Raw genomic sequence first — 22125 nt, 5'->3', positions numbered from 1 at the left:
GCCAACAGCTCTTTGTTTAAATTCCCATGCGTTAAACTGACAGTGCTCTGTTTAAACCTTTAAACGCCAAACAGTGCTGTGTGTATTACCTTTACACCCCTTTGCAGGCCGGATGCGGAAATTTCCTGCAATTTCCCGAAATTATTCAATTTCCTTAAAATGGCAGGTAATTTCCTTCAAAGTGGAAACACTGTGCAACCCACAATAGCAGAGTCAAACTCTGTACAGTTACTTGATCAGAGCATCGAGATGGAATTAATATAGGTAGATTGAATTATTACAAATAGGTATGATGGCTAGTATGGATATAATGGGTCGAAAACCCTGTTTCAGTGGTGTACACTCTATGAGTCTAAGCCTGAGTTATGTTCAGGTATTGCAGCAAATGGACATAGGAAGCTTTATTTCTTGCAAAATAGTAAAATAATGCAGCAAGTTGCTGCAAATTTCCCATTGGCAACTCTGATTGTATACGCTGAAATTGAATCTATTCCATTACAGCCTCTTTGCATTCCCATCTCCACCTGATTTCTATTTAATTTTATGTATTCAGCAAACTTTTGAAATGTGCCATTTAGTCCCAATCTATAGAAACCCATTTATTTCTATTCTGTGTTTTCTATCTGTTAACCAACTCTCAATCCATGCAAGTGTAGCACCTGGTTCCATGTGTTCCAACATTGTTAACCTATGAGGAAACTTATTGAAAGCCTTGAGATAATCTGCTTTGATTGCTGAAACATATTAATATTTATTGGTGCCTTGTATTTAGTCAAGCATTGTCTCAACTACCAATGCTAGGCTTACAGGACAATAGTTCATTCCTTTCTTTTCCTTTTTTATCTGTTCAATTTAATTTTTTTCTTGCATTGACTCCTTTGAAACCACTGGTTGATTAAGTTAAAATAATTAATGTCGTTAATAAACATGCAATCTAAGCTCATTTCCTCCTACCTCCTTTTTCTGATGTGCCATAAGCAGAGAACTGTTATTAGTAGGAAGGAACTGCAGATGCTGGTTTAAATCGAAGATAGACACTATTTTTGTGTCAATTAACTGTTATTAGTATTTCACTTTGTTATGAATGCTTCACCATAAGGCTGTCTTTTGTTTAATAATGCTCTATTCTTGTGATTTAGATTTATTACATTCTCGGACTTCAAATTCAGAACTGATTGCTGCATCTTATCAAGCTTTTTCTTTAAGGTATATTCATGATTATATGCCCCTAAAAAATAACCTATTTTCTACGCACAGTGCATGTGGGATGACACTGTTGTTGCCATCACTGAGGGAGCTTGTGACAGTAGGGAAGAACTGGCATCCAAGTGTCCTAGTGTAGACATCTCAAGTGAGATGTGCTGGACGTTGGGGGGTGAGGAGTAGAATATAAAAGGGAGATGGCATTGAACTGTTGGTCAAGACATGCATTACCTCAGTAGTCGGGAAAGATATCTTAGAGAGCTCCTCAAATTAGGTCATATCAGTAGAGATTAGGAAGAAAACAAAAGGGCGTATTACAAACCTTTAGTTTAGTTGAGAGATACAGCGCAGAAACAGGCCCCTCGGCCTACCAAGTCTGTACCGACCAGCAAACCTCGCAAATTAGCACTACCCTGCACGTATTAGAGATAATTTTACATTTATACAATTTTACCAAGCCAATTAACCTACAAACCTGTATGTCTTTGGAGTGCGGGAGGAAACTGAAGATAATGGAGAAAACCCACGCAGGTCACGGGGAGAACGTACGAACAACGTACAGACAGCACCCGTAGCCAGGATCGAACCCGGGTCTCTGGCGCTGTAAGTCAGTAACTCTACCGCTGCGCCATCGTGCTGCAGCAATCAACAGGAGATACAGGGACAGATATGTCAGCAACTAGCAGGGAGATATATTAGTGGTAAGATTGTTACCCTTGGGGATTTAAAGTTACTGAACACTAACTAGGATTGCAAGTGTAAAAAGCTTAGGTGTATATCCATCAACTTTTTCGCACAGTATGAAGATAAACCAACAAAAGAAGGAGCAATTCTAATCCTATTCCTTTTCTCCAGAGGTGCTGCCTGACCCACGGAGTTACTCTAGATTTTTGTGGTAAATCCAGAGGTGCTTAATGTATATTAAGGGCAAAAGAATAACTTGGGAAAGAGTAGGTCCCGTAATGGACAAGGGGACAATCTGTACTTGGAGCTAAAAGGTACAGGTGACTTTCCAAGTGACAGTTTTTCATCAGTATTTGCAAAGGAAATGGACTTTGTAACTGGAGGATTCAGCGAAAGAGGCGAAAGTCTAGTGCAAGCTTCCACAGATAAAGAGGAGGTACTTGTTTAAGAAGGAACTGCAGATGCTGGAAAATCGAAGGTACACAAAAATGCTGGAGAAACTCAGCGGGTGCAGCAGCATCTATGGAGCGAAGGAAATAGGCAATTTCGGGGCGAAACCCTTCTTCAGACCGTCTGAAGAAGGGTTTCTCCAGCATTTTTGTGTACATAAGAGGAGGTACTTGATGTCTTACTGGTGTCTAAAATGTGAATAAATCCTCAGGGCTGGTTGAGATTTATCCTAAGCTTTTAACAAGGTCCCACATGATAGACTGGTCCAAAAGGTTAGGCTCCATGGGATTCAGGAAAAATTCGTACATTAGATCCGAAACCTGCTTGTCAGTACGAGTAAGCAAGTGAGGTTATGGCATTGTTTCTGTGTTTGAAAGAGATCAGTATTGGGACTCAGAAAGAGTTTTTAATGTATATGAACGATTTGGATGTACATGTAGAAGGACATCAGTAAAGGGCCTGTCCCACTTGGCCGTCATTTGCGCGTCACACAGATGGCGCGCGAAGATTTTGCACATCACAAAATCCTGCGATGCCGCGCGCAGCAGCGCGTCACTGCCTATGTCATCGCGCACCATGCGTGCGTAATGCGCACCATGCGCGCATCACATGCGTGTCACGACGCGCACGACGTGACGCGTAAATGATGTAGCGTAAATTACGCGCAAATGATGGCTAAATGGGACAGGCCCTTAAGGAAGAATGATTGCAGATGAAAGATGGTGGGGTTGTTGATCGTATGAAGGGCGGTCATAGGCCATAAGGCAATATTGACATTTAATTTAATTTAAAGATGCATTATGAAAACAGGCCCTTAGGCCCACTGAGTGCACGCCAACCAACGACCACCCATGCAATGGTTCTATCACACACACTCGGGACAATTTACAGAGGCCAATTAACCTACAAACCTGCATGTCTTTGGAATGTGAGAGGAAACCGGAGCACCTGGAGAAAGCCCATGCAGTCACAGGACAATGTACACAACACCGTACAGACAGCACCCATAATCAGGATCGAACCCGGGTGTCTGGCGCTGGAAGGCAGCTACACCATTGTGCTGCCCTGTTTTGTTGACATGTGCTGAGAAATGGGAGATAGATTTTAATCCCAATACTTCCTTCCATCTTGCCTCCTGTAAGGAATTTATTCCATCTTTCAGTTCCAAAATCTACTTTGTGTTTGCTCCAGTGGTCAAACATTCTGCAGAGATATATCTGAAACGACTTCCTTCTTTCTGAACTGTGGTCAGAATAATTGGCTGCATCTCATCTATTTCATGCGCCTGTGCTTGTGCCCTTTCTCTTCTCGGACAGAACAAGAATAGAGCTCTGCAGCCTCCTGATTCAACTGATCATTCTTTGCAATTACTATCCCCTTGATACATTCCCCTCTCCTCCTTTGTCAGCACTTCAAATGAATTGCTTCCACTGTGACTCCCTCATCCTCAAAAGGGCACCCATAAGAATCAAGAGAGAGAGAGAGAGTCAAGAGTGTTTTATTGGCGTATGTCGTAGATAGTACTATGAAATTCTTACTTGTTGCAGCACAACAGAATATGTAAACATAGTACACTGTAAACAATATAATAAATGAGAGAGAAAAAAAAGAGGGAAAAAAAGTCCAATGTACTCATACTCACAAACACACATACACATATATATATATATATATATATATAGACACATATGTACACACAAAAAAACAAATAGTCTATTGTAGTTCAGAGCTTGTTTGAGGTTGTAGTGTTTAATAACCTGAAATGGCTGTAGGCAAGAAGCTGTTCCTGAACCTGAACGTTACATTTTTCAGGCTCCTGTACCTTCTTGCCATTGGCAGGAGTGAAATGAGTGCATGGCCTGGGTGGTGTGGATCTCTGATGGTAAGGATAGCACAATGGTGCAACAGTAGAATTACTGCCTTACAGCATCAGAGGCCCGAGTTCAATCCTGACTATGGATGCTAACTGTACGAAGTTTGTACGTTTTCCTTGTGAAAATTGTAAATTATCCCTAATTGTGCAGGATAGTGCTAGTGTACAGGGTTACCGCTGGTCAGCATGGATCCAGGTGGGCCAAAGGGCCTGTTGGCACACTATATCTCCAGACCTCTAAAGTCTCTCTTCCATTTGCATGGTTCTGCCATCCAGGCAAAACATTGTGAGAAGAAATGTAATGCAGACAGTCAGTATTGCAAAAAGGGATCAACAACATATAAATATATCATTCCAGGGCCTGCTCAGAACTACTCTTCCACACCCAAGAAGTGACTGTGAATATGCATCATATGAAATTGGCTTTGATTGTGACGTTGTTGAGCTCATTCCTGGGATCGACCTTTTCTCAGACCGTTTCAGAGCTGATATACGGACAATGGTGGGAAGTATGAACTTCCTGCTCCACGAACTACATGCTGCAAAGCAAAACCTATTGGTACGAAAAATATTTTAATTAAAATTCGCCGTTCTTTTCACTGTATTGAAACCTTTCAAAAGTTACTTAACAATTAACGTTCTGGAAAAATTGAGTATTTGTTTTCTTAATTATGCATGATAATTTTTTTTAAGTCATCGCTCGATAGCAATATTGTATGCTTTTGAAACCTGCAAAATGCAAATAAAAATGCATTTATTGTTATCTAAGTTGATAAATTTCTTCTTCACTCTCCCTTATCTTTATACCACTTATGGACAGGTACTGCAAAAAGTGACTGATATATTCTCGTTCAAAAATTGCAGATTTGGACATCTTTGGTCCATAACATGTTTAACTATTGGATCTGCTGGACTTCATTTTATTTTGGAGTCTTTCTCGTCATTCCAGTCTTTAAGGATCATCCAGGATTTTAAAGATAACTTCTAGGCGTTTTCTTCTCTGCTGAAAACCACCTTTTTATTCTACCATCCCCACCTCCAACAAATCCTGCAAATAGTTCATGAACCTCTTGACATTAAGAAACCTTGGGTTTAGTCATATCTGGCATTTCTCTCTAGTGCTTTGGACTAAAGTTCTATGAATATTATCTCAAGTCTGAGCCCTGAGCTCAGACCTTTTCAAGATTATATCCCACCTCTAGATGCATTAGGAATGCATCATCCTCCAATTTTTTTTTCCTTGTTTTTTTAAAATTCGTCACCTTAAATTAAGGCCTCTGGCTTTATATGACCTGTATTGGAGATAAGTGTCTCACAAGCCATCCTATGTTTGCCCCTCATAATTTTGTGGACTTCTATCATGTTTCCCCTCAGCTTCCTCTGGTCCAAGGAAAACAAACTCAGCATCTTCAGTCTCTCTTGAGTTTGTTGGCTTTCAATTCCAACTTTCATTGATTCATGTAGTGGAGAAACAGTTTCTTCAGCCCACCATGTTGACCCTCAAGTAAATATTTACACTAATCTCATTTACGAGTGCTTGGACCCTAATCATTCAAGTGCTCATCTGTTCACTTCTTAAATGTGTGAGTCTTTCCATCAGCTATGTGTGCCAGAGTCCACCTATCCTGTGGGTGAAAATATTCTTCCTCAGATTCTATTACCCCGTGCACTAAACTTCTTACCCCGACCCTCTAGACACCTCTACTGTTTCACTTACAATCTTTCCAATCAGATTTCTGCTCTGATGCGATACAGCAATGGCACTGGTTTTCTGAATGGTATTGTGATAAACTCTCTCTCTCTCAACCTTTTTGAACTAACCGCATCTTTCTTTCACCCCACTTAAACATATTGATCCAAATCTCCATTGCTGTAACTTACCTGTTTGCCATCACTAATAGACATTACCTGCTACAATTATGCCAACATTTTAAAATCAGAATCAGAATCACACTTTATTCACCAAGTATGTTTTGCAACATACGAGGAATTTCATTGGCCAGGTCAGTCATGCAATTAAAAGTAGCAGATCAGTCAAAAACACATTTTTACAGAACATCCACCACAGTGACTGCTACACATTCCTCACTGTGATGGAAGGCGAAATAAAGTTCAAGTCCTCCCCTTAGTTCTTCCTCAGTCGTGGACCTCGAGCCTCCATTGACGGGACGATCTAAATTCCCATAGCCGGCGGCGTTCGGGCCCTCTGCGTCGAGGCGTTCAGCTCCTGCATCGGGGGGATGTCAGGTAGAATCTGCAATCTAAGGTAGAATCTGCAATCATGAGTCCTTTGCTTGCTCCTCCGTTTGGGTCTCTGGGCACGTCTGACCTGCTTTTTTCAATGTTACTCTGTCAAGAATGATTTTGTTATTGAGATATATCTTATTAATTTAGCATTGACCTAAATAATAAGAATATGGCACAGCTGGAACTATGTCTGTTGTTTCAATGAAACAGCAAGTTACACCATGGAAGGAGATATTTGTCCCAATGAATCCATGCTGGTTGTATGTCAGAGCAATCCAGCTGGTCCCATTTCCCTGCTCCTCCCCATATCCTCGCACAGTCCTTATACAGTTCCCTTTTGAATTGCATAATTGAAACTGCCCGTTAGCCCCAGTAAAAGCAGTGTATTCCACGCCCTAACCCTGCAGAATCGTCTTTCTAATCATCACTCTAGATTATTTCGCCAATCTCCTTTGTTATATATTTTCTCATTCTTGGTGTCTCATCAATGGGAACAGTTACTAACTACTCTGTCTGGATCCTTCACGGGTTTAAATGCCTCTGTCAGATCTCTCGTGGTCTCCACTGTTTCAAGGAGAAAACCCTCAGCTTGTAAATCTGTACAATAATTTAAAATCTATACAATAGTTCCCAGGAAACATTACAGTAAATCTCTTCTACATGGAACAATCAGTAGTCTGGTGAACCTTGTCTGCATCCTCTTCAAAGTCTCGATATCATTCCTTAAGTCCAGAACTGTACACAATACTCCAAATGGGCTGTTGTAACATCAGTGGTTTTTAATTTTCTAAATTTTCATTTCTTCTTTGCTTCCTCCATTCTAGCTTCCTGATTTGCACAAACACTTTTTTTTGGTGCCAAATAGGATGATCCAATACTTGATGGTCCCAGTTCTGTCAATGTGAAAACTCTTCAGGGATGTTCCAAGAAAGACTTTGAATCTCTTTTTACACATCATGTCATTATTTGCCCTCAGTCGGCTCTCAACAGAGTAGCTGTTTTATTAACATATTTTCCTGAAGTCAATAAAGTTTCATTATGAGCTGCCTGTGCTCATGGGGTATCAGTATTTTCTTAGATGTTTGATCAAGAAATGCCTGTGATTTCTCACATGGCACTTTAGTGGGAAGTGGTTGGAGGTAGTTTTATGGGAATCTGTTAATCTGCAGGTAAGCAAATGAAGTAAACTTTTTTAAATGCATATGTGAAATAAGTAAATGAAATAAATTCCAAAAATACATACCGTCATTCTAAACCAGTAAATCAAAAGAAACATTCAAAATAAAAACCAATAATTCCCACTGCAAAGAGGAGGTAATGGGTTCAAGCAGCCATTAATAGCCAACAATTGTGTACAAAGAATCGATGCTTACTTCAGTTTGAAGCTTGCTTTTAATTATGTGTTTCTTGTATGACAGGCTTTACCACTGTTCACACTCTACCAATATGTTATAACTTCAATCTGTCGTGATGTACAGAAGAGCGTTGAAGCAAGAATATTGAAGGTGAGTGAGTAACATTGCATTATGAAGCATGCATTTTTGTGTGAGATTCTCTTTAAAGTGTGTAAATATAGAGCACATAGAACTATAGGATAGCTTCTCTGAATTTTCCACTCAAATTACAGTGACTTAAGACGAGGCAATTGAATCTCCACTAGAGTTATTACATTCAACTTCATATGTCTAATTTGACAAATCATGCTGTACAAAGAAAATATATTAATGAGTGAGCATTCAGCAACCTGCTGGGAAACTATTTCTTAGTTTTCAACAATATAGCAGACCTTATAGAATAACAAAGCAAAATACTTTTCCAATGCTTCTCCATCTTTAAACAAAAATGGTTTTCATTGATTGGTCAATAAATTGCTTTCTGGGCTGGATTAATAATCCTTGTTGAATTATTCGTTTTGTAAGCATCTATATTTCCCATCACAAGTTATGATAGAACTTGTGAATGATTCATTTAATGGCTTACCATCTCTATTTGTTTTTTTGGAGAAGATAGGGCTTCTTGCTTTCCTAAACATTGTGAATTGGAATTTGCTTTGATTTAGCTACACTGTACAATTGTTTATATATTCATCACAGAATACATATTTTTATTTTGGCCAAATGAAACAGATGAGAGCTTTGACGGAGTTGGGACTCTTCGCAGAAGCTTTTGCTGAACACCATATCATGATTAATGGTGAAAAGATTCCATGTTTACTGTTGGGAGGTTTCAGACCTTCACAGCCCATGGTAAGCAACACTTTTGCATCTATTTTCTTGCATTCATTGTATGCAAGATTCTATCTTTACCTTCTCTCTTGAGGTAACACTGTGACACAAATTGTGTTCGGGGCATGAGAGAAATTATGTTCTCTTCAAAACTAAAAAGAAAAGTAATTAACAAAGAAAGCTGGAAGTCTGTTTCTTTCATCCTATTCTGTGGGGAATGTGCTGAATGCAAAGAAGGTGAGTGATATGTAGTGCTGGAGTAACAGCAGTTCAGGCGTTATCTCTGGAGAACATGGAGAGGCAACATTTCACGTCGGGACCCTTCTTTAGACTGTTTTGGGGGGGGGGGGTGGGGGGGGGGGCAGGAAAGCTGGAAGGAATGTAGGGTTAGGACAAAGTCTGGTAAGTAATAATAATAATAATAATGGATGGGATTTATATAGCGCCTTTCTAATACTCAAGGCGCTTTACATCGCATTATTCACTCACTCCTCAGTCACACTCGGTGGTGGTAAGCTACTTCTGTAGCCACAGCTGCCCTGGGGCAGACTGACGGAAGCGTGGCAGCCAATCTGCGCCTACGGCCCCTCCGACCACCACCAATCACTCACACACATTCACACACAGGCAAAGGTGGGTGAAGTGTCTTGCCCAAGGACACAACGACAGTATGCACTCCAAGCGGGATTCGAACCAGCTACCTTCCGGTTGCCAGCCGAACACTTAGCCCATTGTGCCATCTGTCGTCCCGCAGGTAATAAGTAATAAGTAGATACAGGTGAGGAGTTGCTTTGAATGGCAGATGGTCGGACAAAAGCCAGAGATGAAAAGATAAAAAGTGTGGGATGACATAATGTTGAAAGAGGTGCAAGTTATGAAGCCAGAGGAAGGAATATAGGTGAAAAGAGAAAGAGGAAACAACGAAATAGGTTTAGTTTTGTTTGTTTAGTTTATTGTTTAGTACCACCAGGGGCCCTGCACGATTGGCAGCCTCGCAACAGTCTGTCTGTTTTTTAGTCATTTTTTGGTTATTTTTTGTGTCTTTTAAAGTTTGTGTAAATGAGAAGGAATACACGGAACATTTAAACTCAGAATGCTTCTAACCGAGTGAGCCATGTGAGCACTTTGATCATTCTCCCTGTATTTACATTTGACAAAATAGTCGGGAAAAAATGTTTAAAAGTGTTCATACCTTTTGCTATGCCTAATTGGCCCTTACCTCTGCGAAAATAGTCTGATAATCGTAGGTGAAATGTCACCAACAATAATTGATTCTATTATTAATTGACTAATAATTGACTCTGTTAGCGGAAAGATGCAATTCTGATCTAATATTATCAATGCCTCTGTCTTTGGAAGCAACACCAGCAATTTATTAAATCTGACTACATGCGGCACAGTGGTAGAGTTGCTGCCTCACACCCCCAGAGACCGGGGTTCGATCCTGACCATGGGGGAGAGAGAGAGAGTGTAAGTTACCTAAGTTACCTAAGTCAGATCTGGGAAGAAAAACATAAAAGGCTGGAGTAAGTCAGCGGGTCAGGCAGCATCTCTGGAGAAAAAGAATAGGTGGCGATTCGAATCGGAACCCTTCTTCAGACATCCTAATCGGAATTGAGTCTGAAGATGTGTCTCGTCCCGAAACATCACCTATTTTTCTCCAGAGATGCTGCTTGACTCGCTGAGTTACTCCAACTTTTTGTGTCTGTCTTCGGTTTAAACCAGCATGTGCAGTTCACTCCTTACACGGGTCTCTGGAGAACATTGATTGGTAGCGTTCCGGACCCTGCTTCGGAAAGGCATCGATCGCTAGTCGGCGAGGACTCCGAGCTGTATCTCTCAAAGAAGTACATGTGAAAAATTTCTCACGGACCATAAAAATGCGTAACCTTTCAGTAAAGTCCCTTTTAAAGATTATAGTTATTTTCTTGAATCTCATTAACATAGCTCATTAATAAGTTGATGTCCATATGCGGATGCAAATCTTTATTGTTTAAATTCAATCCCACAGAAGACAATTTTTACTCACCTTCTGTCCCCTCTGTCCAGCTTCCGGGTTCATCGTTCGCAGGAGTTCCCACGGTAAACGCAAGAGTTATTACGGATATCGCACTGGCCACTACGTCCATAAAATGTTGCAATGCTCAACCACAAGTGTACAAGTCACTTTTGGAGAAATTCAAGCTAGCTTGCTTGAATTTTCTCCCGAGTCACCAAGTTACACGATTACCTGCCGTTAGCGCCACGGTGGTCCACGGTGGTCCACGAATGCCGTACTGTTATCGCACGAGGTTCCCACGATGTTAAACTCTAGTTTAACTCTTGCGTCAAGTCGCCCCGTGAGAAAGGCCTATTACCCTTTTCCCAACTTTACACCATTTAGATAATAATCTGCCTTCCTGTTTTTGTTACCAAAGTGGATAACCTCACATTTATCCACATTGAACTGCATCTGCCATGCATCTGCCCACTCACCCAACCTGTCTAAGTCATCCTGCATTCTCATCGCATCCTCCTCACAGTTCACACTGCCACCCAGCTTTGTGTCATCTGCAAATTTGCTAATGTTGCTTTGACCTCGCCGACCATCGATTCTTTCGTTGTGGCTTGACGAATATCTCACAAATCTGATTGAATAAGTAACCATGTAGGTAGACCACGGAAAGGCTGTTGATGGTGTCTATATGGATTTCAGTAATGCCTTTGAAAGCATGGCAGGCTGCTCTTTGTGGCTAGATTGCATAGCATCCAGGGGGAGCTAGCTGCCTGGAAACAAAATTGGCTTCATGGAAGGAAGCAGAAGGTGGTGGTGGAAGGTTGTTTTACAGCATGGAAGCAGGTGACTTAAGGATCAGTGCTGGGCCCATTGCTATTTATAAGAATAGGAGGACCGTTGAGGATGGATGACGATGTCAACATTGGGCGGTGAACACTCCTTCCCATTGAAAGGCATGAAGGTGGAGGGGATGGAAGAAAAGCTCCATGTAATTGAGAGCTCGGAACTCATTGAGGTGGGAACGGAGGGGAATAAAGATGAGGCCTCTGTTGTGGATTGATCATTCTAAGTCAGAGAGGGATGAGTGGGGAGTTGGTAAAAACATAACAAGGGTAGGGGGCAAGAGGGGTGGATGGAGGTTTAGGCAAGGTTATATTCATATGATACAATGCAATACAAAAGAGCTTTATTCATACTCTGAGGGAAATTGGTCTGCATAAAGTCATAACACACAAAAAGGTATACGAAAATTTGCAATTAAAAGTGAAAAGTGAAAAAAAGAAAAAGACAAGCGACTGGTGTCTGGCTGTCTGGTGCACAGCGCCTTCACCAAAGCTTCAGCAGCGGTGCAGCACTGGATTCACCACGGAGCAGGCGATGCCTTACCTGGAATGCCGTTTGAAGCTCCGGGGTATTGAAGCTCCGGAGTGCTTCTACATCGCAGAGCTGTGATTTGCAGAGCTTCCAGCGCGGGCAGTGCTGACTTCAACATTGCGGAGTCCTGGGATCCCTTTGCCGAGGGCCGCCAGCGTGAATCTTTGCCTAGCTTGGCCTGTGGACTTCGAGAACTGCAGCCTCTGGTAAGAAGTGGCCGATTCGGAAGTCCAAGCCGCTGAGAATGTTCTCCCGTTCCGACGTCGGAGTTCCATCATCCGGCGAGCGGGCCTGAAAATCGGGCCGCCCGTAGCGGCAACAGCGAGAGGTTCGGGAGCCCCCCTGACCACGGGTGAACAATAGAGGACAACAGAGCAGGATGACTGAACTTTAGTGCCCCTCACAGTGGGAAAATTTGATTCCGCTGTGTGGGTATGTCTATGTTAAAGACTATCGTGTTCTGTGCTCTTTTTTATTCGTACGGCTGTATGGTGACCACAAATTTCACTGTACCATTGGTACATGTGACAATAAATGTCTTCTCTTGTCTTGTCAATTTCACTCCGACAGTGCTCCCCTGCTTGCCCTGTCCCCCGCCTGCATAACGGGCTGGTGAAGGAAGCGACGTGTGTGTGTGTGTGTGTGTGTGTGTGTGTGTGGTCCACTCTGACAGTCGCCGTTCCAGTTGTCGGTTTTTCAGGTGACTGCCGGCAACTTAACATTCGCCTGAAAAATCGCTGAAGTGGGACAGGCCCATAACCCGTTGAATGGTTCCTGCATTTTCTGTTTTATTTTTTGCAAATTCTGACATTTGACAATGGTGTGCTGAGTTAGCTGTCAGTTACATTGCAGTGTGTACAAAAATATATCAACAAGCTCATGGATGATAATGATGTGCCTGAATTAGTGAACATTGTATTTTCTATATTACTAAAAATCTGATCTTTTTTTAAAATATTTTTATTAGAAGTACAATAAAGTACAGTAATACACATCACATATATCTTATTACATTTGTTGTACCACTTCATTTTTTGAGCTTTAAGAAAGATAGAAATAAAAGAAGTAAGGAAAGTGAAAAGAGTCGTGAAGGTGCAGGAAAGTGTTGGGAAAAGAAAGCCCCTTAGAAAAGAAGTTAGAGAAGGAAATAAAGAAAGGAAATAGACCCTAGAAAAGAAAGAAGAAAAAAAAGAGAAACAATCGCTCTATTATAACACAAAACTCTGCAAAAAAGGATATACCAACCGTATTTTTTTACCCCCCGTTACCAGATCCTGGCACCATTTATTTTTTAAATTACTATTGCACCTTATGCTTGTAGTAGTTCCCTAAATGCAGACCACGTCTTTTGGAAGTGGTCTGCTTTGCCTGCTAGGAGGAGTCTCATCTCTTCCAGGTGTAATGTTTCGAACATATTTGAAATCCACATTTTTATTGTTGGTATAGGAGCATTTTTCCAGAATTTAAGTATAAGCTTTTTTCCCATTATTAGTTCGTAATGAAGTAGGTTCTTTTGAAGCACGTTTAGTTCGGGGCTACCTTCCGTTATTCCAAAAATAATCCATTCTGCTTTTGGTACAAGTTATATTTTAAATAATTTTGTGAAGATTTCAAATTTTTAGTTCCAGAATTTTTGGATTTTTATACAAAAAACAAAAGAGTGCGCTATGGTAGCTTCTTGAGACTGACATTTAACACAAATGGGTGAGACATTGGGGAAAGTTTATTTATTTTGGTTTTTGAATAGTATAGTCTATGTAAAGTTTTGAATTTAATTAGAGTATGTTGTACTTTGATCGAGCATTTATGCACATATAGTAAGTGTTTATCCCGGCTCTCTTTTGAAAATTTTATAGCTAGTTCTTGTTCCCAGTCTCTTCTAATACCATCAATTGTAGGTATTCCTATATTTAAAATAGTGTTGTATAAGTATGATATTAGGTTTGCTGATTCAGCCTTTGTCTTCATTGCTTCATCCAGTAAGTCTGGAGGCATGTTATGATAGTCTTTTGTGTATTTTTTCAGATAGTCATGGATTTGAAGATATTTAAAATATTGATTATTTCTCAAATTATATTTCAGTTGTAATTGCTGAAATTATAATAATTTTCCAAATTCATACGTCTCCGAGCGTTTTGATTCCCATTCTTTCCCATTGTGTAAATGATTTATCTATAATTGAAGGTTTAAACAACGGATTATTGACTATTGGCATTAAAAGAGATAGATTTCTTAATTTTAGATTCTGTTTTATTTGTTTCCAAGTTCTAATTGTACTATGTATAATTGGATTTTAATTGCAATTTTTGTTATTCAGATTCATTGGTGAGAGGAGAGTCGCTCATATATTACACGGAGAGAGATGTATTACACGGAGAGAGATGTCCTCTCTCTCCATTACAATCCTGTCCATCTGCTGGGCAGAATTGTCCAGCAGGTGAATCATATTTTTAATATTTACTGCCCAATTATAGTACATAAAGTTAGGGAGCGCTAGACCACCCATTTCTTTTGGTTTACTAAGGTGTGTTTATAATCCCATACAAAATTTGTAATGTCTGAGTCCAATTCTTTGAAAAACTTTTTTGGAAGATATATAGGTATTGATTGAAATAAATATAGGATTTGTGGTAAAAAGATCATTTTTATAGCATTTATTCGACCTATTAAAGACATCAGGAGCGTTTTCCAGAATTTGATTAGATTATTTAGTTTCTTAAGTAAGGGACTATAATTGGCATTAAACATAGCTTGATAGTTTCTAGTAATTTCAATTCCCAAATATTTGAATTTTTCTGTGGCTATTTTAAAGGGGAATTTTAAGAGATGTGTTGAGTCTTTCGGTTTTATCGACATAATTTCAATTTTGTTCCAGTTTATTCTGTATCCTGAGAAAGATCCAAAGTCCTCAATTAGATTTAATATGTTTGGTATACTGATTTGCGGTTTTATGATGTACAGTAGTACATCGTCTGCATATGAAGATATTATGTTATTTGAATATTTTGTATTATAACCGTAAATATCCAGGTGTGTTCTGATTTTTTCAGCTAAAGGTTCAATTACCAGAGCAAATAACAGCGGTGATAATGAACATCCTTGTCTATTGCCCCTCGATAATTGGAATTTCGTAGATAGTATATTATTAGTTAATATTCTAGCCGTAGGTTTGTTATATAATAATTTCATCCATGCGATGAAGTTCTCTCCCATTTGAAAATTTTGCAATACTTTAATCAGATAATCCCAGTCTACTTGATCAAACGCTTTTTCTGCGTCCAATGAAATGATAGATAACTCTTGTTCTTGAGGTTTGTGTGAATGCATTGTGTTAAGCAGACGTCTCAGGTTATTAAATGAGTGTCTCTTAGGTATAAATCCCGTTTGATCCTCGTTTATTAATTTACTAACATATTTACTTAGTCTTCTAGCTAGTGTTTTCGCTAATATTTTTTGATCCGCATTTAACAAAGCAAGAGCTCTATATGAGCCTGGTTCTTCTATATCTTTATCTTTTTTAAGTATTAATGTAATCGTTGGAGGAGGCGGTGTGTGTGTGTGTGTGTGTGTGTGTGTGTGTGTGTGTGTGTGTGTGTGTGTGTGTGTGTGCGCTCTGACACTGGCCGTTCCAGTGGTCAGCTCTGTTACATTGGAGTGTGAACAAAAATATATCAACAAGCCCATGGATGATAATGATGTGCCTGAATGAGTGAACATTGTATTTTCTATATTACAAAAAATCTGCACTTGACTGCTTTTGGCCCACTGTGGTGCCATTTCCAAGAGAACCCCGCGACCTACGGCTGTCATTTTTGGCCACCTCGCTCACAGCGCACGTCCGCCTTCCTGGACCAGAGGATTTTTCCTATCGGTGAAAAATCAGAGAGATATTAATGTTTTTTTTTAAATTGCCAATCTCTCTGCTGCCCCTGCTGGAGGGAGGGGGAGGGGACTATAAAACCAGGAAGTGGTGTGCCTCACTCAGTCTCTGCAAGATGGAGGAAGCCAGAGCGTCACGTCTCTCTGAGCTCTGAATAACACTGAACACATGTCTACTCAACTGTGAGTCCCCTTAATGTGGTTTGAAAATTAAAATATGGTTGGTTTGAAGTAAAATGGCACTGCATGCAAATGGTTGTGTGGGTGCTTTCGCTTGAAGTTAAAAGGCACTACTGACTGCAAATGGTGGTTTGGGTGATTTGGGTTGAATTTAAATGGCACTACTTACTGCAAATGGTGGTTTGGGTGCTGAAGTGGTATGAAACTGTACTTAAATTTGATGGCCTTGGATCCAGCTTGAAGTGGTATGAAACTGCACTTGAATTCGGTGGCCTTGCACCCTGCTTGAAGTGGTAAGAAACTGCACTTGAATTCGGTGGCCGTGCACCCTGCTTGAAGTGGTAGGAAACTGCATTTGAATTCGGTGGCCTTGCACCCTGCTTGAAGTGGTAAGAAACTGCACTTGAATTCGGTGGCCGTGCACCCTGCTTGAAGTGGTAGGAAACTGCATTTGAATTCGGTGGCCTTGCACCCTGCTTCAAATGGAATTTCAAGGAATAGCCATGAGTCAACTGCCAGCCCACCAGCCATGAGTGAACTGTCGGCAGATCAGGCTTGAGGGACTGAGCTGCCACCCCAAGAACCCATACCAGTGCTCCAGAAATCTCCCCCACTGACCACCAATATTGGAATTGGTGGAGAGGTGGAATATTGCGTCGGGGGACAAGCCCTCCCGTGTGAACATGGGACCCAACGGGTCCCATTTAGTCTAGTAACTTATAAAACCACCTTTAGATTCATAGGCCAAGTGTTGGGACAAACAATTTCCCAGAAGTGCTAGAGGACAGAGCATTTAAGGGGGTCGAGGAACTGAAATAAAATTTAATTAGGCGAGAAATAGTATTTAGGTAGGCTAATGGGACTGAAGGATGATAAATCCCCTGGGCTGGATGGACTGCATCACAGGGTACTCAGGGAGGTGGCTCTAGAAATAGCAGATGCATTGGTGATCATTTTCCAATGTTCAATAGATTCAGGATCAGTTCCTGTGGATTGGAGGATAGCTAATGTTATCCCACTAAAATGAGAGCACATGGTATTGGGGGTAGGGTGTTGACATGGATAGAAAATTGGTTGGCAGACCGGAAGCAAAGAGTAGGAGTGAACGGGACCTTTTCATAATGGCAGGCAGTGGCGAGTGGAGTGCCGCAAGGCTCGGTGTTGGGCCCGCAACTATTTACCATATATATTAATGATTTGGAAGAGGGAATTGGGAGCAACACTAGCAAGTTTGCGGATGACACAAAGCTGGGTGGCTGTGTGAACGGTGAAGCGGATGTTAGGAGGTTGCAGGGTGACCTGGACAGGTTGAGTGAGTGGGCAGATGCGTCGCAGATGCAGTATCTATATTACTAAAAGTCTGATCTTGACCGCTTTTGGCTCGCTGTGGCATGATTTCTGAGAGAACGCCGCCACCTACGGCCGTCATTTTTGGCCACCTCGCTCAGAGCCCCCCTCCACCTTCCGGGACCGAATGGTTTTTCCCATCGATGAAAAATCAGAGAGATGTTTTTTTTTTTTAATTGCCATTCTCTCTGCCGCCCCTGCTGGTGGGAGGGACTATAAAACCCGGAAGTGGTGTGCCTCACTCAGTCTCTGCAAGATGGAGGAAGTCAGACGGTCACGTCTCTCATGAGCTCTGAATAACACTGAACACATGGCTACTCATCTGTGAGCCCCCTTAATGTGGTTTCAAAATAAAATTATGGTTGCTTTGAAATAAAAAGGCACTGCCTGCAAATGGTGGTTTGGGTGCTTTGGCTTGAAGTTAAAAGGCACTACTTACTGCAAATGTTGGTTTGGGTGCTTTGGTTGATGTTAAAAGGCATTACTTACTGCAAATGGTGGTTTTGGTGCTTTGGCTTGCAGTTAAAAGGCACTATTTACTGCAAATGGTGGTTTGGGTTCTTTGGCTTGTAGTTAAAAAGCACTACTTACTGCAAATGGTGGTTTGGATGCTTTGGCTTGAAGTTAAAAGGCACTACTTACTGCAAATGGCAGTTTGGCTGCTTTGGCTTGAAGTTAAAAGGCACTACTTACTGCAAACGGTGGTTTGGATGCTTTGGCTTTAAGTTAAAAGGCACTACTTGCTGCAAATGGTGGTGTGGTGCTTTGGCTTGAAGTTAAAAGGCACAACAGCAAATAGTGGTTTGGGTGCTTTGCGTAACTTCCTGTTTGCAATGTATATTGATTTTAGATAAAACGCTACCACTTACGGCTGTGATTTTTGGCCATCATACTCAGTCCCCCTCCGCTCAGCAGGTGCAGAGGATTCTTCCCATCAATGAAAAATAAAAGTGTTATTAGTATTAAAAAAATGTTGTGAATCTCTCTACTGTCAATCACGCCATGAAGGCCACACCTTTTCCGGTGGGAGGAGGAGGGGTTATAAAACCCGGAAGTGTGGTTGGCTCAGTCTCTGCATAATGGGGGAGGGAGAGGTCACGACTCTGTCTGAGCTGTGAATCAACTGAACACACTGAATGTCGACTGAACTGTGAGTTTGGTGTTTTGTGTGGTTTTATGGTGGTTTCACCCTGCTTGAAATGGTATGAAACTGCATTTGAATGTGGTGGCCTTGCATCCTGCATGAAATGGTATGAAACTGCATTTGTATGTGGTGGCGTTGCACCCTGCATGAAATGGTATGAAGCTGCATTTGAATTTGGTGGCCTTGCACCCTGCTTGAAATTTATATGAAACTGCACTTGAATTTGGTGGCCTTGCACCCTGCTTGAAGTGGAATGAAACTGCACTTGAATTTGGTGGCCTTGCACCCTGCTTGAAGTGGTATGAAACTGCACTAGAATTCAGTGGCCTTGCACCCTGCTTGAAGTGGTTGAAAACTGTACTTGAATTCGGTGGCCTTGCACCGTGCTTGAAGTGGTAGGAAACTGCACGAATTTGGCGGCCTTGCACCCTGCTTGAAGTGGTATGAAACTGCACTTGAAATTGGTGGCCTTGCACCCTGCTCAAAGTGGTAAGAAACTGCACTTGAATTTGGTGGCCTTGCACCCTGCTTGAAATGGTAGGAAAATGGATTTGAATTTGGTGGCCTTGCACCCTACTTGAATTGGAATTTCAAGGAATAGCCATGAGTCAACTGCCAGCCCACCAACTGTGAGTGAGCTGCCAGCACATCAGGCTTGAGGGACTGAGCTGCCACCCCAAGAACCCATACCAGCTCTCCAGAAAGCCCTCCCACTGGCCACCAATATTGGAATTGGTGGAGAGGTGGAATATTGCGTAGAGAGACCAGCCCTCCCATGTTAACATGGGACCGAAAGGGTCCCACTTATTCTAGTAATATAGAAAATTTGAGGTTATCCACTTTGGTGGCAAAAACAAGGGGGCAGATTATTATTTTAATGGGGTTGGGTTAGGTAAGGGGGAGGTGCAGCGAGAACTAGGTGTCCTTGTACACCAGTCACTGAAAATTGGCGTGCAGGTACAGCAGGCAGTGAAGAAAGCTAATGGAATGTTGGCCTTCATAACACGAGGATTTCAGTATAGGAGTAGAGAGGTTCTTCAACAGTTTTATAGGGCTCTGGTAAGACTACATCTGGAGTATTGAATCCAGTTTTGGTGTCCTAATTTGAGGAAGGACACCCTTGTGATTGAGGCAGTGCAGCGTAGGTTCACGAGATTGATCCCTGGGATGGCGGGACTGTCATATGAGGAAAGATTGAAAAGTCTAGGCTTGTATTCATTGGAGTTTAGAAGGATAGAAACATATAAAATTATAAAAGGACTGGAGAAGCAAGCTGGATGCAGGATGTTGGATGAGTCCAGAACCTGGGGCCACAGTCTTAGAACAAAAGGGAGGCCATTTAAGACTGAAGTGAGAAAAAACGTTTTCACCTAGAGAGTTGTGAATTTATGGAATTCCCTGCCACAGAGGGCAGTGGAGGCCAAATCACTGGATGGATTTAAGAGAGAGTTAGATAGAGCTCTAGGGGCTAGTGGAATTAAGGGATATGGGGAGAAGGCAGGCACGGGATATTGATTGGAGACGATCAGCCATGATAGCAATGAATGGCGGTGCTGGCTCGAAGGGCCGAATGGCCTCCTCCTGCACCTATTTTCTATGTTTCTATGTTTCTAAAGCAGGTACTCTCAACATTTAAGAAGAATTCAAACGAACAAGTTGAATTGTCAAGTCATTGGAGTTACAGGACAAATGCTAAGGAATGGGATTAGTATAGATAGATACTTTATGATAGGCATGGACATTGGCTGAATACCATGTGCTGTATTACACGTCTCTAAGGATTTGGATTGGCTTCGTTATTACATTTGCTTACAATATTCACATACAATTCCAAGTCTTTTGCTTCTTCAATATATATTCATAATATGTGTAGCTTAACTATATATTCAAAATATATTCATGAGTCTGTGGAATTCTCTGCGTCAGAGGGAGGTGGAGGCCGGTTCTCTGGATACTTTCAAGAGAGAGCTAGATAGGACTCTTAAAGATAGCGGAGTCAAAGGATATGGGGAGAAGGCAGGAACGGGGTACTGATTGTGGATGATCAGCCATGATCACATTCAATGGCAGTGCTGGCTACCCTGCACCTATTGTCTATTGTCTAATGGCCTACTCCTGCACCTATTGTCTGTTGTCTATTGTCTAATGTAATCTGCTTTTCAGCATTGCACTAGTAAATTATTTGTCTATGGGAAAACACCCAATCTGGAACTGATAATTTCCTGAGTTTCATCTTTACCCTTTGATGAGGCATATGTTTCTGATCTAAAGATTGTAAAGTTTACGGTTTCATTATATGTTCAGAGGTTTACAGATAATATATTAATTAGCTCTGTCTGCTCAAATTCTAAGAGATTTCATGACATTGCTCAAAGAGCACTCCTGCAATCCTGGCTAACATCACTGTAAATAATTTGTTTCAATTATCTATAGTGAGACTTTCATTACAAAAGTCATGGTAATCCTTGGCTAAAAATATCTCAAAATATTCTACCATAAAAAATGTCATTTAATTTCACTCTATTGATTCCCATTCTTCGATTTTTTAATTTAGTTTAGATCTGCCCGATCAGCGATCCCCATACATTAACACTACCCTACACGCTAGGGACAATTTACAATCTTTACCAAAGCCAATTAATCTACAAACCTGTACGTCTTTGGAGTCTGGAAGGAAACCGGAGCTCCCGGGAAAACCCACGCTTTTATGTGGAGAATGTACAAATTCCATACAGACAGCACCTATAGTCAGGATCGAACCCAGGTCTCTGGCGCTGTAAGGCAGCAACTCTACCGCTGCTCTGCTGTGCCGCCCCTATTTGCCTTTTGTTCTCCTTGACATGACATTAGGCAGTTAATATGTTGTACTATAATCAAGATGTAAATCTGGAGTCCTTTTTTGCTCGATAATAATGAAGATATTTGAAGTGATTAAAAAATGTTAACATCTATCTTGTAGGTTCAAATGAAGTTTAATCAATCAATACCACTTCTCAGTGATAATTTACAGGTAAGAAATAAACATTATTGAGGTAAAATTTGTGGGGTTTTTTGTTGAACTATGAATTTACTGTAATTTGTTTTTGGGATGTTGGTGAAATAGCATGGTAGTATTTTTTTTGTCCATCTTGAAATACACCTTAAGATTCACATTAGATTACATTATTCTTGATTTTTCACTGGTTCTCTTTGATCATTTTAATGGCACCAACCAATTATTTACAGTTACATTTTATGTTACAATACAGTGATAAGATTACAATTTTTATTTTCTAGCTTACTAACTTGTACTAAAACTCCGATTCAATCAATAAACATCATTTGCTTGTTAGGAGCAGGATACATTGGATTAGTTAATTCCTTTGATCATCAACCAATATTGAAACGTACCGAATAGTCTGGATAGTGGATGTGGAGAGGATGCTTCTACTAGTGGAAGCCTCTAGGACCAGAGGCTATAGCCACAGTATAAAAGGACTTTCCTTTAGAAAGGAGATGAGGAGAAATGTATTTAGTCAGAGGG

At 41.0% G+C, this 22125-nt stretch overlaps 1 protein-coding gene across 1 annotated transcript in view; it reads left to right on the top strand.

Annotated features, from left to right (window-relative positions):
• cfap54 (cilia and flagella associated protein 54) overlaps positions 1-22125 on the top strand; it is a 343797-nt gene that overhangs the window by 158423 nt on the left and 163249 nt on the right. Inside the window, exons 29-33 of the mRNA XM_033039312.1 lie at positions 1140-1206; positions 4569-4769; positions 7876-7962; positions 8584-8703; positions 21562-21612. Coding sequence (XP_032895203.1) covers positions 1140-1206; positions 4569-4769; positions 7876-7962; positions 8584-8703; positions 21562-21612 — 526 coding nt within the window. The remainder of the gene's footprint in view (positions 1-1139; positions 1207-4568; positions 4770-7875; positions 7963-8583; positions 8704-21561; positions 21613-22125) is intronic.

The sequence above is a fragment of the Amblyraja radiata genome, chromosome 21 (assembly GCF_010909765.2).
Source record: "Amblyraja radiata isolate CabotCenter1 chromosome 21, sAmbRad1.1.pri, whole genome shotgun sequence".
Lineage (NCBI taxonomy): Eukaryota > Metazoa > Chordata > Chondrichthyes > Rajiformes > Rajidae > Amblyraja > Amblyraja radiata.
This window is presented reverse-complemented; position numbering and strand designations above follow the sequence as displayed.